General features: G+C 38.9%; 2 protein-coding genes across 3 annotated transcripts; both read right to left on the bottom strand.

Annotated features, from left to right (window-relative positions):
* Nucleotides 1-1,176: 1,176 nt before the first annotated feature.
* krtcap3 (keratinocyte associated protein 3) lies at nucleotides 1,177-7,185 on the bottom strand. Its single transcript, XM_086195227.1, has 6 exons — nucleotides 7,081-7,185; nucleotides 4,899-5,083; nucleotides 4,365-4,424; nucleotides 4,063-4,260; nucleotides 3,720-3,854; nucleotides 1,177-3,442 (listed from the first exon to the last, which is right to left on the bottom strand). The coding sequence occupies exons 1-6, from the start codon at nucleotides 7,091-7,093 to the stop codon at nucleotides 3,371-3,373; spliced, it is 663 nt and encodes a 220-aa protein (XP_086051353.1). The 5' UTR covers nucleotides 7,094-7,185; the 3' UTR covers nucleotides 1,177-3,370.
* A 358-nt stretch (nucleotides 7,186-7,543) lies between these two features.
* LOC147269570 (nuclear receptor-binding protein-like) lies at nucleotides 7,544-18,852 on the bottom strand. 2 transcript variants are annotated; one of them, XM_086187204.1, is made up of 18 exons: nucleotides 18,679-18,852; nucleotides 17,980-18,355; nucleotides 17,365-17,487; nucleotides 16,180-16,281; nucleotides 15,974-16,063; nucleotides 15,710-15,750; nucleotides 15,502-15,596; nucleotides 15,181-15,264; nucleotides 14,885-14,943; nucleotides 14,707-14,805; nucleotides 14,256-14,388; nucleotides 13,839-13,926; nucleotides 13,692-13,742; nucleotides 12,957-13,092; nucleotides 12,820-12,873; nucleotides 12,590-12,653; nucleotides 10,119-10,174; nucleotides 7,544-9,614 (listed from the first exon to the last, which is right to left on the bottom strand). In XM_086187204.1, exons 2-18 carry the CDS (start codon nucleotides 18,208-18,210, stop codon nucleotides 9,558-9,560), a joined length of 1,563 nt encoding a protein of 520 aa, XP_086043330.1. In that variant the 5' UTR covers nucleotides 18,211-18,355; nucleotides 18,679-18,852; the 3' UTR covers nucleotides 7,544-9,557. The 2 variants fall into 2 exon arrangements, 1 of the variants encoding a protein (XP_086043330.1); XR_015110372.1 differs by lacking the exons at nucleotides 7,544-9,614; nucleotides 10,119-10,174 and having other exon boundaries at nucleotides 12,957-13,069.
* Nucleotides 18,853-19,060: the final 208 nt, after the last annotated feature.

The following is a 19,060-nucleotide window of genomic DNA, read 5'->3' as shown; positions in this document are numbered from 1 at the left end:
GAAAATTGCCCCCACTGGACATTGAATGCTGCTGTAGACGTACTGAATTAGCCAGGGATATTCACACACTAACGTGATGGTTATTTGTCGGTTTTTGCGCTACAAAATCTCAAATCTGCTCATTTGAATAAAATATTGAAAGTAGTCAAATGGGCTGATGTGTGTTTGATTGTACCTGTGCATCTTAAATGATAGATGGACCTCCAAATGAGCAAGCCAAGATGGCCTAAACGTCCCTAGCTTTTGTTTAAAGAATCTTTTATTACTTTTCGAAAAGGACTGAGTGCTGTCAAAGGCAAAATATTAGTCTCTCTTTGGATATGTGTAGTTGTGAGGTTTTTTTTTCCCTCTTCATATTTTAATATTTTGGGATGCACAAAATATCAGCACTCATATCAGTATCTGTGGATATTGGTGGTTGTTGTTATCTGATAAATGTATAAATCTGACCCAGTTCTGTTTTTGCAGCACCAAACAGTGGGCTGTTTTGCATATTTGTTCAGAAGACCTGGACTGGATCAGCAGTGGACTGGATTTTTAAAACAAGTTTGGGCAGCGTCTCTTTTTGTATCTTACAATAATTTCTTTGATAGACAAACTGAGACGATTATGATTCCTCTGTAAAACCCACAACAGAGGATGGGAGCCCTTGAGCAAGGTGAAGGGGACCCATTGTCCCACAATCTGCATATTAACGCATGACTACCCAAAGAACAGATAAATCAGGGAACTGTGTTTAGGGGTGTTTCCTGGATGGATGTTTTTGACTGCTTTGTCCATTGATAAAGGGGACTGATCTGGAATTTGGAAATTGTTATATGCATATCAATGTAATATTATAATTTTGAAGGCATACACAGTATTTATATTTACTTGCTAAATGAGTAAAATACAGATTTTGTACCCAGAGAGCACATTTTCTAATTGTCTTTGAGAACTTATGTGACAAACCAGTAGGGATTCAGTGCCATTCCCAATGTCACACACAGGATAATAGGGGCTTAAATGGGATCCCACCTGGGACTCCTATGACACAATAAGTCTGTCTAGCAGCAGACGAGGCACAGAGGGCAAGAGCCAATTTGAAGAAAACAAAAGTTGAGCTGAAGGCTTGTTGTAAGGTAGAACAGCAGGTTTTGTGCAAGAGATGTGAAATAAGAAAATATACGATGGGGAAAACATTAAAAAGGTTTATTAAAAATCTTATGACAAATGGACTGCATATACCACTTAAAATACATACAGCAAATGTATACATTGTATTGTCTTTACAGAGGGCCTAATTTAACAACTGCTGGAGAGTTAACAGCCAGGGTGAATTAAGGCAAGGCAAGGCAAGTTTATTTGTACAGCCCGTTTTCACAAACAGTTTGTCTCAAAGGGCTTTACATGGCATCATAACAACATCCACTGCCCTTAGACCCTCACATCGACGGAGGAAAAACTCCGTAGAAAACCTAAGACAAGTAATGACACTGGTTTTGTCGAGTGTTAGTAACGTTGTGTCAAGTGATTTCTCTTGCCTGGAAACAATGCAAGCTCTGAATTTGTGAGATGCAATGCTGTATCCGAGGAAACAGACTTCACATTTTACTCTACACTTGATAACCACAGGTAGAAGAGTTAACAATTAATAAATGTAGGTTTCAATTAAAAACAATAAAATACACAAGGTGATTTTTTTTTTTTAATCACTGGCAATCTTGATTCGCAAAATTCACTTTAAAATGTTCATTGGTTAAAATAAAATAATTGCGGTAAAATTACAACTTCACTACATCCTACGAGGCCTCAAACGGGGGGGATAAACTCCCACTTCCTCAGAGTTTCTTAAAGTGACAACACGTCATTAAAATATCACTTGAATCCAGGTCATTTCTCTTGATACCACAACAAACTCGTCTATAATATCTTGACACACTTCTCTCGTGTTATTTCATCCAGCAACTTCAAAAGCGAATGCCTACTGTGACGCCAATGTCATACTTAAGTAAAACAGCCCTACAGACCTGTTTTGATTGTATCAGTCAACACAATGTCAATATTTATCCCTTACAGCCTCAGGATTAGAGCTGTGTGCTATGATTCCCTTCCACACGATTGAGCACAGCACTAGATTAACCGTTTTATGGCCGATCTGATCTTCTCTGTCACTGAGATATGGGGGGGGCGGGGGGCGGGGGGGGGGCTGTGACAACTAAGGCTGTTGGCCCACATATACTGCTTTACCTCTTTAAATGACCCCACTTGATGTTCAACAACAGTGTTCTGCACGAACACAAGTGCACCAATGACATCTCACTGTATTTTAGCCATTTCAGTTGCATGCAACTCTGAGGTCACACAGAAATAAAATCAAAAGCAAATATGATCTCTATTTTGTTGCCACTGTTGTATCAAACATCTCAAAAAAAAGAAAGAAAGAAAGAAAACAACAAAATTCCCCAGATCTAACTATGAACAGTTTTCAGTGGCTTCTACTAGCTAGCTAATTTCTCTCAGAAGTATTTTGCTTTACTTTGTTGAAATAATTTGAATCATTTCTGAGACAGGTACAACAAACCGGTAGTTTACCGACAACACTGTGTTACCACTGAAATTATCAAACAATACTACTTGCTTTCAACAGGTAGAATTTAGCATGTCCAATATAAATACAGTTTCCATAATTAACAAAATCAAATTTAAAAACCTGCTATTTAGTGGCGAAAACATTCCATTTTACAAAACATGACCTCCCGGGTCAGTGTCCGGCGTGTTTGTTTTAGGAGTCACCACCGAAAAATTGAAGAACCGCTGGATTTGGAGCATTAAATGCATTTTGTTTAAAAGACAGTTCATACAAAGGCTGTGATGAACTACAACTGGATAATTGCTGTACAATTCTCTTTGTATACCATATCTTTCCCCATCAAATAAACCTTAAAATAAATGATCTCAAATATACTTAAAATCTGGTTAAATGATTTTACATATGTTTTGCTGAATATGAAAACACACTTTCTTTATAAACGAAGATTCCTTCACATCAAAATACATGGAATGGCGTATTTGCTACTAGCGCTCATTCACACTCATTTTCAGTAGGCTGACATTGAGTCATATTTTACTCAGAGTTTCCCACACACGTAAATGAACATAGGAACTTCACTTTGGAATAAAAACACTTAAATACTACTGACGAGTCCCATCAAGTAGAGATGCACTGGATTGGTGTTCAAAAGAGAAAAGAGTCCCATTTGCTGATCAAGGACATGGCTGGTTGACAGTAACATCTACTAATGTCAATACAGGTGCAGTTACACCTTTTTGGATTCAGCTGCGCTTGTCAACTACATATGGAGTGGTGTCCTTCCTGTTCGTTCTTCAGTTAGGCATCAGTATTCAAACGCTGTCCAATCAGGTGTTGGCTGTGGGGGGAGCGCTCGGCCTCCTCCTCCAGCTGGGAGAGAAAATTGGGTGGGGGGTGGGGTAGCAAATTAATATGCAATGTTTCACTTTGTTATCACAAGTGAGTAATTCAAAGTTTGCCTGTGTTGTTGTTTTTTTGTTTTTTTACCAAGAGGACCAGAGATCAGAACAGATCAAATGATGGTAGACGTGTGGATAAATCCTCTGAGTGTGTGTCTGTGTGTACATCTTAGTCAGACGTAGATGAGGCCAGACAAACACTTACAACCCTCAAGCATACCCACCCACACACACACACACACACACACCTGCTCTTTGATGTAGCTGTTCCCACAGGGTGCCAGCCCTCTGAGAGCCAATCCAACGAAGAAGCACCAGACAGACAGGCCAGACTCAACTGCTGCCAACACAGCACAAGGGAACCACAGCGCCAGAGTGGTGTCCTGAGAAGCAAAGAGTGGTGGGAATGAGAAAAAACACAATGGGGCTGACCCTTCCTCTAGTACTGCTTTTAAGACACTTCATTCCAGAGTGTTGCAGCTTGACAAAGATGGTGAAGAAAACAGAGAGCGACACAAGGAAAGAAGAAAGACAGCTGCAGTCCTGCTGTACAATGACTGAGGTGGATGTCAGATGATGCTGTTGTCTCACATAGAGTCGTGTTGTATCGAAAGGGCACTGGGCACTGACAGGTGACCGAGCATTGATGGGGACCTCTGTGGCATTGCATCCAAGCATCAACCCCTGGCCGTTGTGAGCAATAGTGATACTGATGGCCAACAGGAGCCCTGTGCTGCAAGCTGCAGAGAGCAGGGCGTTCAAGAAGGATGCAACTACAAGCCCTATTTGCTGAAGACACAGAGAAAACATCATAAACAACCTACACACACATTCAGTAGACGCAGTATGATTGATGGAAATGATCATATCAGTAATTAAATTAGATATTCTACCAGTTTAAACACGTGAAGGTTCCTTGACACGACGATGGCAATAATCCCAGTCGCAATGCTCTGAAAGATTCAAAAGACAATGTGATTCTTTCAACTCATGTATTACTCTGGCATGGTGTAGACTTTATCAAATTATGTAGAACATGCAGGAACTCTGTCCTAAAGAATGAGAGGCTGCATTTTTCAGACAGAAAAAAAAATGAACAAAGATTCTCCAGTTTCTGGCAGTGAGGAGTAAGCAGTGACAGAGTATGTTTCAAAGAGATGTGGCATTAACAGGCAGTAATGGAAGTTTGCCCTCAAGTGACCCTCATTAACAACATTTAATGGGCAAGTTTGGATGTGTTTGCTTCAGACAGTACACATTAATGCAGAGCTAAAGGGCAAATCAGTTCAGTTTCTTCAAATCTAAAGTGAATGGCAAAATGCTGCAATACTTAGAGCCCAACACTGCCAGGCTTTTTGAAAGTTCTACACACCTTGATCAGCCTACTGCTGATTTGACCATGAAACATATTTGAACTGATGACTCACCAGAAGACCAGAGGAGACGGAAATAATATTGGCAACTGTGTATTCAGTTGTGACCTGCCCGTTGGGTTTGGAAATATGGCGGAGGACACTGCCATGGACAATAGCTCCCAGGATGAAGTTGATATGGCCCACCAAGATGAGAGTGAACCCCTTTTTCATCAGCCTGCCAGGCCCTTTGTCCTTATCTGGAGGGCATAAATGCAAAAGATATTTTATAAAGTTGAGCATTCCTACTCATGGTATGTGATTTTAATAGGTAAATATTCTACTCAGTTAATTAAAAAAAAAAATACATTCATGGACATACATGTAAATGTACATATGTGCCATTATAATAAACATTGCAACAGCAGAAGTCATGATTTGTTGGAGAAACAAGGGAAATTTATTCATATACAAGTAAACACTAATTTCATATATCTACAAATCAACTGATATCACTAATTCTGTGCACTGGAAATGTCACATGCTGATATTTCAGATAACATCTTATTATTTCCAAAGGTCAAAGCCATTCCAAGTAGAGCAAATTTTCAATTCTTCTGTCATCACATACATCATAACACAATGGGAATCTTAGATATCCCAAATTAAATTCTCATATCAAAATTGAAGTAATGATATGTGACCTTGGACTTGTCATGTGTACAAATGTTATTTCAGATATCTGGCACCGTATTTCAGAGAGGTAATCTGAAACACAACTGACGCTTGTAACTATCTTTATATTTGCACCAATTCAATTAGATTATATTCGCACAGCACCATCTAAGGAATTACATTTGTGATATCCGCAATTCCCTTCAGTTAGAATTCCATTTCTGATACGAAAAAGGGAATTTTCAAGTTAAAATACCATTGTAAATACCTTCATGGGACTTACAAACATATTCCAAAGGGTTTTATATGTCAGACATATCTGAAATCCAATTACTGACGGAAAATGACATCTCCACCAGCAACAATCCTTTGACATGTGGAAATCCAATTCTGGGTACAGACAGTGACCAGTTAAAGACAAGCCTGAATAAATAAAGAGATGCATATGCTTCCGTACAGCCCACACTGAAGGGTATGATCTATGAGGAGTGTTAAAATACACACGCTATGATCTTTGCAGGCAGATGGAAGATTTAGGGACCGGGCAGCACTCTCCATCACTGAAACAACCATTGAGTGAATGCGTGTAAGAGGGTTTATCCATTCCGTGGGGCTGAGAATCTCTCAAGAGGAGCTGAAGCTGGTCTGGCGGATTATTGTGGGTGTTTTCTTTTAATTTGACACTTGTCTTTATCCGTCTTCTTTATTCTTACAGCTGAGACTGAACTGAATAAAAGAAAAGTGTTCTCTACATCCATTTTTCGCAATGTAAAAATACATTTGTTTACTAAAAGAGCTTGGTATCAATCATCAATAAACAAACAAGTAATGGGGAAGGAAGAATAGTATGGGAAGTATCACATAGTAAAGCATATTGAGAACACAAATCAGCTCAAGTAAGTTATTGAAAAAATAAGTAAATAAATAATATATGATACAAAAATTAAAAAATGATAAAGTAAATAAAAATGAATAAATGAAGTATGCCAGAGTGTGACATGGGATTCACTTTAAGACATCAAAGTGATTACAAATATTGACAGTTTTGATTGCGTTTTTGTATTTTTGAGGACTCAAAGTAACACGTTTTATTTCCTTCGTTAAAACCAAAAAAACTGGGGGTTTTGGTATGTAAATGTACATTTATGAATATGGAATTTACAAAGTAGTTATGTTGGATCGATAAGAAAAGAAATGCATTAGCATCTTTTTCTTGATGCCCGAGGCCCCGTATTGGCATACATAGAGGTTTTGTTCTGACGTTGACGTCACGATGGAGTCGTGGAGGATGCCGGGCAGGAAGGGACAAACCTTGTTTAAAATCAGTTTAACTATAAATCTATTGTCTTGTATTGTAGCATTTAAGTCTTCACAGTTAATTTTACACCAAGACAACCCGTTTAATTAATGCTATAAAACCTGAGGTATAGTTAGGATATGTCGTATCGTTAAAAATGACGGCGCAGGGCAATGATTACTTGTATGGGAGGCCTACGGTCAGTTGTCCGCTGGCGTAAAAGCGTGACCAGTGATTTTAGACAAGTTTTTCCGTATCAACCTAAACCATCGCAGCACTACTCACCAAATGTGCACATCTTTCCTTGGTCTTTGTTTTCCTTTGTCCGTTGTATTCGCGCAACTATTAAACGGCTTCAAGAATCCAGAGTGGTGCCTGTGTCCACTTCCTGTATGACGTCATGAGACTCACCTGTCTGTTACCTGCGGCAATGCTGGGGGGCGCCAAGTTATTCGACATTTCACCACGTAATAAAATGCATAATTAAAAAATATAAGATGTATCAGGAGAGAAAGAACACAATAACCTTAGATGAAAAAAAAGATTTTTTCAGGATAAAAACAAAGGGAAAAATATATCTAATATAAATTCACTATATACACTCACAAATAATTCAATGTGAGAATTTAACTTTAGAATTTTATTACGATCAAACCTGTAGTACTCCCATGGCTAAGATTGAGTAGCAAGCTGGAATATTTCACACATTTATTTAAAAAAAAGACCACAGACCAGTATTTTTGTTGTCAGGATACACATTTACTGATATAGAGGTTCAATACAAAATCCAGGAATAAACATATAAAACCAAATCTTACATTCTCCAGAACCAAACTGAAGCTGCCCACATGACTTGTTTTAACTGTACCAGTACAGAGAGACAGAATGCCCGACTTGTGATCCCATTGGTTGTTTTTGTTTGTTTCTTTGGATTGTCCATCCATCCATTTTCTTCCAAGGCTCGCAGGGGGCTGGAGCCTATCCAAGCAACTTTCGGTGTGACCTGGACAGGTTGCCCTGTCCATCGCAGGGCCAACACATATAGACAGACAACCATTCACTCCCACAGCAAGAGTAGAGTACCAATCAGCCTCGTCCCCTCTTGATGTCTTCGGACTGTTGGAGGAAGCTGGAGTACCTGGAGAGAACCCACACAGGAACAGGGAGAACATGGAGACTCCACTCAGAATGATCCAGTGCTCGAGCCGGGACTTGAAGCCAGAACCTTCTTGCTGTGAGACGACAGCGCTAACCACTGCACGACCATGCAGCCTCTTTTGATTATGCAATCTAAATAGACATAAAAATCAAAAAGGTAAATACTGCATTTTGATGGACTATATGATAAATGTAGAGCAAAAATATAGACTGGAGCACAATAGTAGTCTGAATACATCTCAATAAATACTTTAGGAATATAAGCTTAAATGAAGGTCATTGACTGATCTGCTCTCATTAGGTCGACATGAGACGACAGTTGTGTCAGAAAGCTCATACGTTGCCTTTAATTAACATGATGCTGTAGTGTTCTGTAACACCAAGAAAAAAGGAGCAAGTAATCTATCCAATAGCATTTTTGTGCATACTGGGCAATTTTCTGTTTTAGGAATCACATAAGTTTTCAGACACAGTAGTACCAGTAGTCCAAAACAAGCTGAGCCATGATGTCACACAAAGGCTGGAGGCAATTCTGTCAAATTAATACAAGTCTCAACAAGACCTGTATGATGCAAAATTGTGAACTCTGCACTCTGTATGGAATGTAAACTAGGTCCTAGTTTAACTGGATGAGCAACAGAAAAGGAAAATTTGTGATTTGGCTCAGACTGTAACAAATATGTTGTTGTTGTGTAACAAAAGAAAAACAGGGGAAAACATGTCCTTGTACTGTACAGTATCTGTAATATACATACAAATATGAAGCTTTCACACAAATGTTACTGGAAAAGACCTCTTTCAACAGCAGATCCCAACAGACTTATGTACTCGAGTCTAACTATAACTGATTTTAAATGCAAACCCTCAGTAAAGTTAAAAAAAAGGACTTGTGTGTAAGACTACAGGTAAACAGTAGATCAGCATATAAAACAATCAAAAACAGAAATCCAGTAACAGTGTTTTCAGTACCTCAAAGTAACATCTTCCAGAGTACATTGCCTACATGCCCACCCTAAATGTAAAATGCAGTGATGCAAAAAACATTTTATTCCATACAAAACACTTTCTAAAAATACTAATTTATTGTTAAGTAAGCTGAAATGTTTGCATTTCTGCAAGACTTTTACATATATTTACATATAAACTGATAGGTTGGTCAAAGAGCTGGGAATGATCATACTGTGTGAGACAAAACTACAGGGAGACAAATGAGAGAAGGCAGAAAGGCGTCGCCTGGCTTGTTTTGTTATTTTCTTATTTGGCAGAGCTGTAGTGCAGTTTTTGCTGGGAGTCAACAGGTGCAGAGTGATGCAATGGTGAGGAGAAGAGAGTTCTCATGTGTGTGACACTAGTGAAGGCCTAAATCAGTCTTATTGTCAACCTGATGCTTCCTTGTCAATGTACTATGTAAGCACAGCTTTATGCCAAACATACTGTGGGCTGTTAGGAAGCCTTAATCCCTGATTGAGAGGAAAAGCACAATCTTTTAAATCTGTGTAAAACACAGGAAACATATATAATACACCAACCATGTCAAGTAATCAAAATGAATATGCAGCAGGGTCAAGAGAGTATTTGTGCTGAGAGAATGTCAGCCGTTACTGTTAAAGAACTTGGCTGAATGTTTCTTCTAGTAGAGAGATTATTTTGGTTTGGTCCATCTGTGGAGAGAACACACACACACACACACACACACACACACACACACACACCAATTCAAAACATTACAAACATCTCTTAGCCAGTGGTGTATGGTCAGTAATTGAAGTACAGACACACACAGCCAATAGGCAGACACGACATAAAACTGTTTTATGTGTCCATAAAATCCATTAAGAAGATTAAATCAGTCAGACAAAAGTCGACACAGACTCGCACCCACAATGAGAAGAAGGGACTGTACATGATAAGTGTGGGTAGATGCACGTGGCCAGTGAGTGGGCACACAAGCACGTATGGAACAGTAAATATGTGTAAAGACCTTCCTCCAGGCTTGTGATCGCAAGGGTGGGCATCATGGGTCACCTCACCTTTTTAAAAGTACATGAATTTTTACACAGGTTGGTACAGAAATAGCAACCAACATCACCCACACACATTTGCCTTGCAGCACACACGTACACACAAAAACACAAATGGTCGGTCTTTAAAACACAAACACCCACCTCACTTATTAAACCGAGTTGCACCAACTCCCCAGCCAACTCTTGAACATTTTCATCTGAAACACACACCAGCAGTTACTATGTCATACACATCTAGCAAGGCTTTATCATTAATTTATTCAATCTTTAACACAAAACTGACACTGAATTACTGCCTCTCTTGCATCCCTGAATCCATTTTGCTGTCATCTTCTATTTTTTTCAGCAAAAGTAAACAAATAAAAAATAATTACAATTTATATGGACACAAAAAATATATACATTGTATACTTCGCATACAATTTCATGGATAAACTAGAGTCCCTTTCTCTTTTTCAATTCAGTGCCCAAGAATCTCTGTATTTTGTACTTCTGCTACTTTTAATGTTGCATTGTCTGCATAATTGAACATCAACAATATTCATAGCAAAATATAGAAAGATTTTCACTGGCATTAAACAAGATGGAAAAGTATGTATTTTAGAGGCAGATGTACAGTAGACACGACCTAATAGTGTCACTAACTTTATGTTAAATCATCATCCTTTTGGCCTTAACCTTTAATAAAAAAGTAATTCATGCAGGTATCTAAAAAAAATTTTTTTTTACATACCATACAAAATTAAGACATTCTTTTCTCTTACGGGGGAACTGAGTGGTTGTCATGGTCTACTGATTTTAATACCCTAGCTATCAATTTACAATTGTACCAGGAATGTGGCAAGAGAAACTGGCAGAGGAGACAAAGCGTCCCACAACTGTCCAAAAAAAAAAAAAAAAAAAAAAATGCATGATAGAAAGAACAGTAGGTTCCACAGCTCTTTGAGATGGATGATGGAACAGAAGAAGTTTTCTTGGTTAGTGCAACCCATCAGTTTCGTGCTTTGCAGTAGACCTTTGTCTAACAGCAACATGCCAAACAAAAACAACTCAAATAAATTGATTAATAGTTGAGCTTTGAGTTTGAACTAAAATCCTCTGACCAACATCTTCATTGCTCACTTTGGAGCTCAACATTTGCAAATGAATCGATTTAGGGTGTGGGAGAGTGAGTGAAACTCAAGTGGCTCAGTCAGCTAGTGACCCAGGACAGTGTACCTTCGGACTGAGGCTTGTTGATAAGAAATGCTTTAAAGACAATCCCCTGATATCAGTGAGAGGGACAGATTTTAAAGTGGAAAGTGTGCCAGTGAAACCGAATGGTGTGTATGCATTACATTGAGTGTGTTTAGTAGAGGGAATTTAATAGGATAAAACAGTAAAAGAGAAAGAGCAGAGGAGATAAAGTAGAGTGTCCTATTCAGAAAATAAAGTGTGTGAGGGAATGAGAGACAGGGAGATGAAAGCCTGGAGAGAGATGGTCAGATTTTGACACAAGAGGTGACAGCTGCAGCCTTTCACGGGCCCAAGATTCTCCACACGCCTGCAACATTATACACGTCTAACATATCCATGTGTCCATGTGCACACCGGATCACACTACCAAAACTATTCTGACTATTGCAACAGTTGTGTTGTGTGGTCTTCTCACAATTGCATCCTTTCATCAGCTGTAAGAAGCACTGTAAATGTATAAGATGGTAATTGTCTCAGATTTTTCATGGTATTACATAATTATTTATAATGAATGAATGAATGAATGAATAAGAGCTTTTTTTTTTACCCTGAAACTGGCAAACTACATTGCAATCACGTAAATAAATTAAACAAGTTAAAATTTCAAAATCTGTAAAGGAGAATCATGAGCGCTTTCATGGATAATGTTCCAAACAGATGTCATTCTTGTTGGGGGGTTTTAGAAGCCATTTACTCACATGAGAACAAAAATTCAGGTTGAGATTCAACTAAATGTGCAAGGTTGTCACAGCACAGGAGCTTCAGTCAGTCTCCGCCGAAAATAGTTGCATATTGTGATGCCATCTGAGGTGCAAGCTCTGCCTGGAATCTTCCCCTAAATTTCATACATGCCTCAGTGAACACCCGTCGAGAGGTCCAGTATATTAAAACTATGTGTGTGGTCAAACCTGAGAGTAGAGTAGACTTTGTAATTCACTCATTAACTTTATCATTTATCACCGCTCTCTCTCTCTCTCACACACACACACACCTTTTACCCACCAGTTACATGAGGAAATGGCTGTGTTGGATTTTTAAACACATACTGAAGTGTCACACATTAACACAGAAGCCTGAAGTATGGTCTCTAATCTTGTTATGTTAACTCAGTATAACCAAAACAGGACATCCCTCAACAAAATGTGATTATCATGAAAGTGCTGGATCCACTGCAATTTTGTCAGGCTGGAAATCACAAAGCTTATTATAAAATATTCTCCTTTATCTTGTTTTAAAACACAAATGTGCACTCTGATCAAACCTCCCAGCTCAGGGGTTGGTTGAAATTTTAGAACGTGAGAACTCTGAAACAAATCGAGGACTTTATTATCAGCTTAATGAGTAATTATCTGTCAGTGAGTTATAGAAGAACTTACGAGGTAATACATCACAGCTTAGATGTCTATTCAGTTTGTCCTCCAGTTTCAGCAGTAACGTCAGCTAAAAGGAGAGAAACAGCGGACAAAATTTGATTCATGTGAGTAATTTTCATTTTGTTCAGACAGGAATCCTGAGTTGAAATAATATCCTGTCATTGGCCAGTGAGATGGAAATCAGTTTGAATCTGTAAGATTGTGATACATTTCATGACTAAATATTGGCTTACATGGTATTTTGCTCCATCCTCCACAAGTTCAACATTACACTGCATCTGGATGACCTGAATAAGATCAAGACTGTGTTGGTGCAATAAATGACACCATTTATGTCATCATTTTGAAATATGCAGCACATCATACACACCCGCCGTGTCTCCAGCTCTGCAGGTTCAGGTGTGGGGGACTTCACCGAGGGAATGACAACAGGAGATTTAACAGTCTCCCGCTGTGGCAGCTGAGGACGGGGAAGCCCGAACGCTGTCAGAGGATAAATACCATTCCTGATTGAGGGAAGAAAAATCAGCAAAAAGAAAAGAAAGCATGGCAGACAAGAGGAGAAAGGGCAAGAGAGGGGATGTACTCAACATGTCAGAATTCTTTAAGATTTGTTCGCAAGAACCAATGTCAGACAAAAATGTGAGGTAACAATAAGTATGTACAAACTAATACAATGACATTTAGGGCTGCAAGCAACATTAAGCAGGCTCTCACACTTTTGCACGTGTGGCAATTAGTGTGTTGTTACAGTGCAACAACATGGTTTTAAACTTAAATATTTGAATTCTGTATGAAGACACAGACTGCTGAGTTGGGATAATTGACAACAACCCTTAGATATAACAGTGGTATGACTATGACTCATCATGAATATTACATGGGTCCACATGGTCCATAATTAATGACCACTTATGGCTGGGACCTAAATCTCAGAAAACCACACTATGATGTAGAATCTACATCACAGTGTAGATGATCATGGTGACCAGACAAAACAGATGGCCCTCTACTGCCCCCATGTGGCAGGATACCGGTATGAGTTATCAATGACAGTGCATTGTAACAGATAAGATTGCTCCATTATCATTGCTATGCTTCTTACCTCACATCCTCTAGGAACTTATCAAGCTCCAAGGCAGGAAACTGTGAAAGTCTACAGGAAAAAAAGAGTGTGTTTCTGTGTCAGAATGTCTGCTGTATCTGAAGATGATGAGGCTGACTGCAACAAGATGGTGGACACAAGACTTACTTGAGCTGAATGTCATCTTTGTCAGCAATGACCAGATTGGGGTCCAGGTTTTTGGTAATCTCCTCCAGAGCATTCTCAGGGATCATGTCTGGATAAACACAAACCAGAAAGATTCTATTAGATGGCACAGGGTGTTAGGATGAATTACCAGGGGAATTCAATTCAATGCCTGGACTTCTGTTTTATTTTTTCTACAATTCTACAATTTAATTTAGCAGACGCTTTTGTCCAAAGCAACGTACAACACAAACATGAATTCAGACTTCAGGAAAAACCCATAGTAAGCGCAAAAGTTCTTTAGCTGTGATTTTTTACTGTTAATTTGAACAATATCCTAGACATTTACATTGCGATGAATATTGCAGCCAACAATCTCTTCACTAAGTAAACTGAAACATAGATATGTGAAGAACTCACACTGGTGGCTAACGATACAATGAGCAGCCAGCAGTTTCAGCATCGGGACTTCAAACAGTGCCTGGTTAAAGAGCAGCTCCTGGGCTGTAGGCCTTGCACAAGGGTCGCACTCGAGGCAGGTCTGAATTAACTCCTACAAAAATAAATCTCTGATTCACACACTTCTGGACAAACATCAGAGTATACAAACATTGGGCTTTCATAATAAACAGTGAGACACAGTACACGAACATTGTTGTTTACATCATCCTGGAACATTCACACAGGAGGCTCACACAGCATAGATGGACACAGTGTTATATGAGCCCAGTTTACACCAGACCTCTCAATCTGAGCTGCTGAATACTTAGCATGATTCAATGCTAATGCTAAGCCCAAGCCAGTATTACAGCATTATTGTGAAACATGTGAAACTGATATAGAGAATAGAGAATCATCCTGTTAGCCTAACCCTCTGCAGTGGGTCCTCCAGTAACTGTATTGCAGTATTGATGGACTCCTCAGAAACAAATGAAGATTCTCCATTTCCCTGGATCTCCAAATGAGCCATCTGCAACACCCACATATTAAAATATTATTTGGGGAGGAGTCTTGGATCATTCTGTCATCGGTTATGGCTTATATCTCACCTCTAATGCACACATGCCAAATGAGTAGATGTCTACAGCCGTGGTTACATCAGCAACAGCTGCAAGAAGAAGGAATAAAAATGGATTATAAAAATGGACGTCCTATCATAGTTAGTCTACTTAAGGTTTAGATCGGCCAGGCTACGTTGACAACTCAGAAACCAACATCAACACCCGAAAAAAATTAACATCATATCCCATTGAATCACAATGTTATAGCCTGACTAAACATTGGAAACAAGTGAAATATCAGCTGCTAAATAGGTGCATCTCTACATGTTTTTGATTGTCTCTACCTCCATATTCTGGGGCAAAGAAATGCAAGTTCTTCTGTTCCTCATGACACGTCTTCACATGATTGTTAATGGTGTCTGGTGCAACTGCAGATTAGACAGGATACACAGCATGGAGGACAGTGTGAGGTATGAAACAAAGAGATATTTGTACATAGCGGGAATAGAAAAGACAAAACGGATCAAGTGTTGGAAAAAGAAGTTTGGAGATCAATATTGCCTCTAAGAAGTGCAGAGAAAATTTGCTTATGTTACTCAATACTTAAGTTTCCATTACATTCAGCTTCCAATCAAAAAAAGGACATTGCCACCATTTTTGTTTACCAGATCCAATCTTAATGAGTCCATTGTGCTGGATGAAGATGGTGTCACAGGTCAAGTTGCCATGGATGATGGGTGGATCACATGAGTGGAGATAACTACAGGACAGCAAAAAGGTGGATAAATAAGTGAAAACTATATATGACAGGGATTAGAATGCTCCCAGGAGTGACTTTCACTGTGAAGGAGGATAATGACTTTAGATACCCACCTGAGAGCAGACAGGATTTGTGTGCACCATCTCTTCCAAGCCTGCAAGACCAAACACCTTATCAGAGAGCTGATAAGCTAGTTTCCACAATATATTATGTCATATGATTCAGCATAGTTCAAAGCTACAGCAGCGTATCTGTTAATCATGATTCATGCCAACAGTTAAATAATGCAGTTACTGCTCCTTGCTGAGAAGCCCTCGTGTCCCAGTTCGAGGGAGCTGTGACAAGACACCATTAATCTAATATAAACAGCTTATTACCTTTTCATTCATGGTCTTGTGATTCTTTTTTGTCTTCTTCAGAAACTGCTTCAAACTCCCTGATGACATATATTCAGTGATGAAAATCACCTGATAGAAAATTGAGGGAAATTAATAACAGTGTAGCAAGTGTCATGCAAATACAGTCATTTCACAACTGTATTGATGTCTCCAATATTCATGCTACCTCTAGATCCAAGACTCACCCTGGCCCGGTTCTCCTTGGTGTCAGTCCAGTGCTTGTGGAATTTGACAATATTTGCGTGTTCCAAATGCATCAGGCTATCAAATACAGTCTTCACTTTCTCCTAAGCACATCAGGCAAAACAATATCTGATTAATGATTTGAATTTGATAATGCTATTATTGAACAAATACAATCATGTTGCTTTTGCTCCTCTGTGCCTGACTGAATGCTGATACAGTATATCTGAAAAAAAAATGCATGTGAAGACAGAACTCCTATTATATACATGCAGTTACAGAAATGATGTCAAAGCAGTAAACTGTGCACTTTTCATGTGAACTAGCCTTTCCCACATGAAGAATGCAGCAGCCACACCTGAAATCTGAAAATCCTCTGTAGTCAAACCAAACCTTTTAATCACATAAAAACATTCTTAAGGCTTGGATAAATATTTTCCAGTTTTAGATAGTGGAACAGCTTGCATGCTTTGAGGCAATCATTTAATAGCTCTAGGAAGGGGAGTGGTCTCATTCCTGTGAATCCCGGCAACAGTTATTATCTTGAGTACTTTACACAAGTCCCTCTTTAACCTGAGACTTATCTTCTTGCAGTTGCTTTCAGCTAATTCTTATTGTTATTTTTAGTTGCTTACTTGTGCTATTATGGTTTCAAGATGTTTACTGTGGCCTTACATCATGCAACAGTTTTCATGCTTTTAATTGTTTTATTTTAACAAAACACTTTAAAGTTGCTCGGTGGCTGATGAGGTTCTACATAAATATTTCTGCCTTGTCTGATAGCCACCACTCCATTTGAACTATTTTGTAAATATACCCAATACTCTGCTAATATCTTGTGCTAATTTCAAACTTAACTTCAAAGTCAAAAATATAAAGCTGTCAGATTATTTGTAAATGACCTCTTGCAGCCCAGCTGCAGACTGTTTAGGTGACTCACTGATTAACAATCTGTCAGGCACAGAATGATCAATGAAAATGAGCAAACACTGTTATTTTTTAAACTTTTTATACTTTGGAAATCTTCACCAGACCTGAGATGAGTCAACAAAGTAAAATGTATTCTGTTTACTTCTCTTACACACACCCAGTGAACAGAAGTAATAATCTCATTGATCTAAATTATCTAAAATTTGGACCATAGTCCCAGAAACATTTAATTCTGTTCCTGTAACACTTGACCTCACCTCTAACAGTTTGAAGTTCTTTCTCTCTGAAAACATGACTTCATTCCACACCACCTCTACCCCCTCTTCTGTGTCCATTGCCAAGTATGCAGAATCTATCCCTGGGACATTACGCTGATTCACCTACAGCAACAAAGAACCAGAAAAACAGATAATGAGACAAGCCAACAGCTAAAAACCAATGAAACATAAAACATATATTTTTTAAAAAAAGATACATGAGGATATGTTCATTGCCACTTTTTCTGCATCTCTAGGACAGGCTAAGTGATGAAGGAAATGCACAAAGGAGGACATATCTTTTTTTCCCCTCCAAGACATCAGATTGACTTAAGGTCCAATCGGAAAAATAAAATATTATATTAAAAAATATTTTTCATAGTCACTCCAGATAACCAACATGAGTGATTATGTGACACAAGCAATTTTTAAAATTAAAAAAATAGACAACGTACATATAAATCCAGAAGTCCTTAGATTCAAAAACATATTACGATACATGTTGTATAAACTGGTTTAAAATGAGCCAAACAAATACAAGCGCTGGATTTCCAGTTATGAATAATGAATAAAATAAACTTTATCAACAGTTTAAGCACCAATAGCCTCTCTCACCTCCTCTCTGCGTTTCTGCCAGCGGCCACATGGACTCTCCTCCAGGATAAACGACTCATCTTCACTCTCATCCTCATCCTCTGTGGTTGTGGCGACAGGGAGCTGTAAGGGGCTTTCAGCTGGTGAGGCTGCACTTTGTACCTGCTGAGTATGAGACATGTGGGCTGCAGTGGACCATGGTTTATTTGCCTCAGCAGCCAGAACTTCTTTCCCATCTGTCTCAACCATCATGACCAAACTTTGATGCTGGAATTACTCCTCTGTGCTCCCCTCACTGAACTGCAACAAGGGGATGAGAGGCCTTGACCTGGTCACACATCCATGTTGTCCAGATGCCTCTGGCTTTCAGTAACTTCCAAAGCCCGGGGAGGAAGCACTGTCAACAAATGTCATGTTTTGGTTAGAGATAAGCAACAGCAACTTAGCATTACGCAAAGACAGACAGACAGACAGACACACACACACACACACACACATCAGGAACGTTAGCATACGTGCAAAAGACACCTACTTAAAACTCCAGTCAGTTGCTAAATATGTCTCGGTATCTGGTTAAGAATCTCTCTAATGTCAAACGTCAGCTTAGGGTTCTCTCTGTCGTTCCTTCGCAAACTTTTCGGTTAACTAGCTAAAGAGAGAGCCAAATATACAGAATATTCGCTAGCATCAAGTTTAGAGGCAACACGCAAGAAACGTTACCGTGTGACAGAGAGGTGGCACCGCATTAGTGACCCTGGGTTACATACTGAGACAAAAGCTGTGAAAAAAAGGAGTAAGAAGTCAGTTAAGCTACTCCGCCATTTAGTAATAAAATGTTGTTGGGGTTTTAAGACTCTTTGGCAGACGTAGGAGGGGCGGGGCTCCGCGTGACGACCGCGTGTTTGCGCCTCTAAAACGCAGCCGTGACGCCGCTGCTTCCAACACCTTTTAATCAATTTTAACCTTTCATTTTTTTCTAACAATATCAATTTCAAAACACAGATACTATAACATTAAGTCATGGGATTACAACAAATATTATGGAGAAAGTCTATCTCAGAGTTTATCCTAAACATATAAAAAATAAGCTTAAAATGATCAT

The sequence above is a fragment of the Aulostomus chinensis genome, chromosome 2 (assembly GCF_037954235.1).
Source record: "Aulostomus chinensis isolate RoL2024-O1b breed Wild chromosome 2, RoL_Achi_v1.0, whole genome shotgun sequence".
In the NCBI taxonomy this organism is placed as follows: domain Eukaryota; kingdom Metazoa; phylum Chordata; class Actinopteri; order Syngnathiformes; family Aulostomidae; genus Aulostomus; species Aulostomus chinensis.
This window is presented reverse-complemented; position numbering and strand designations above follow the sequence as displayed.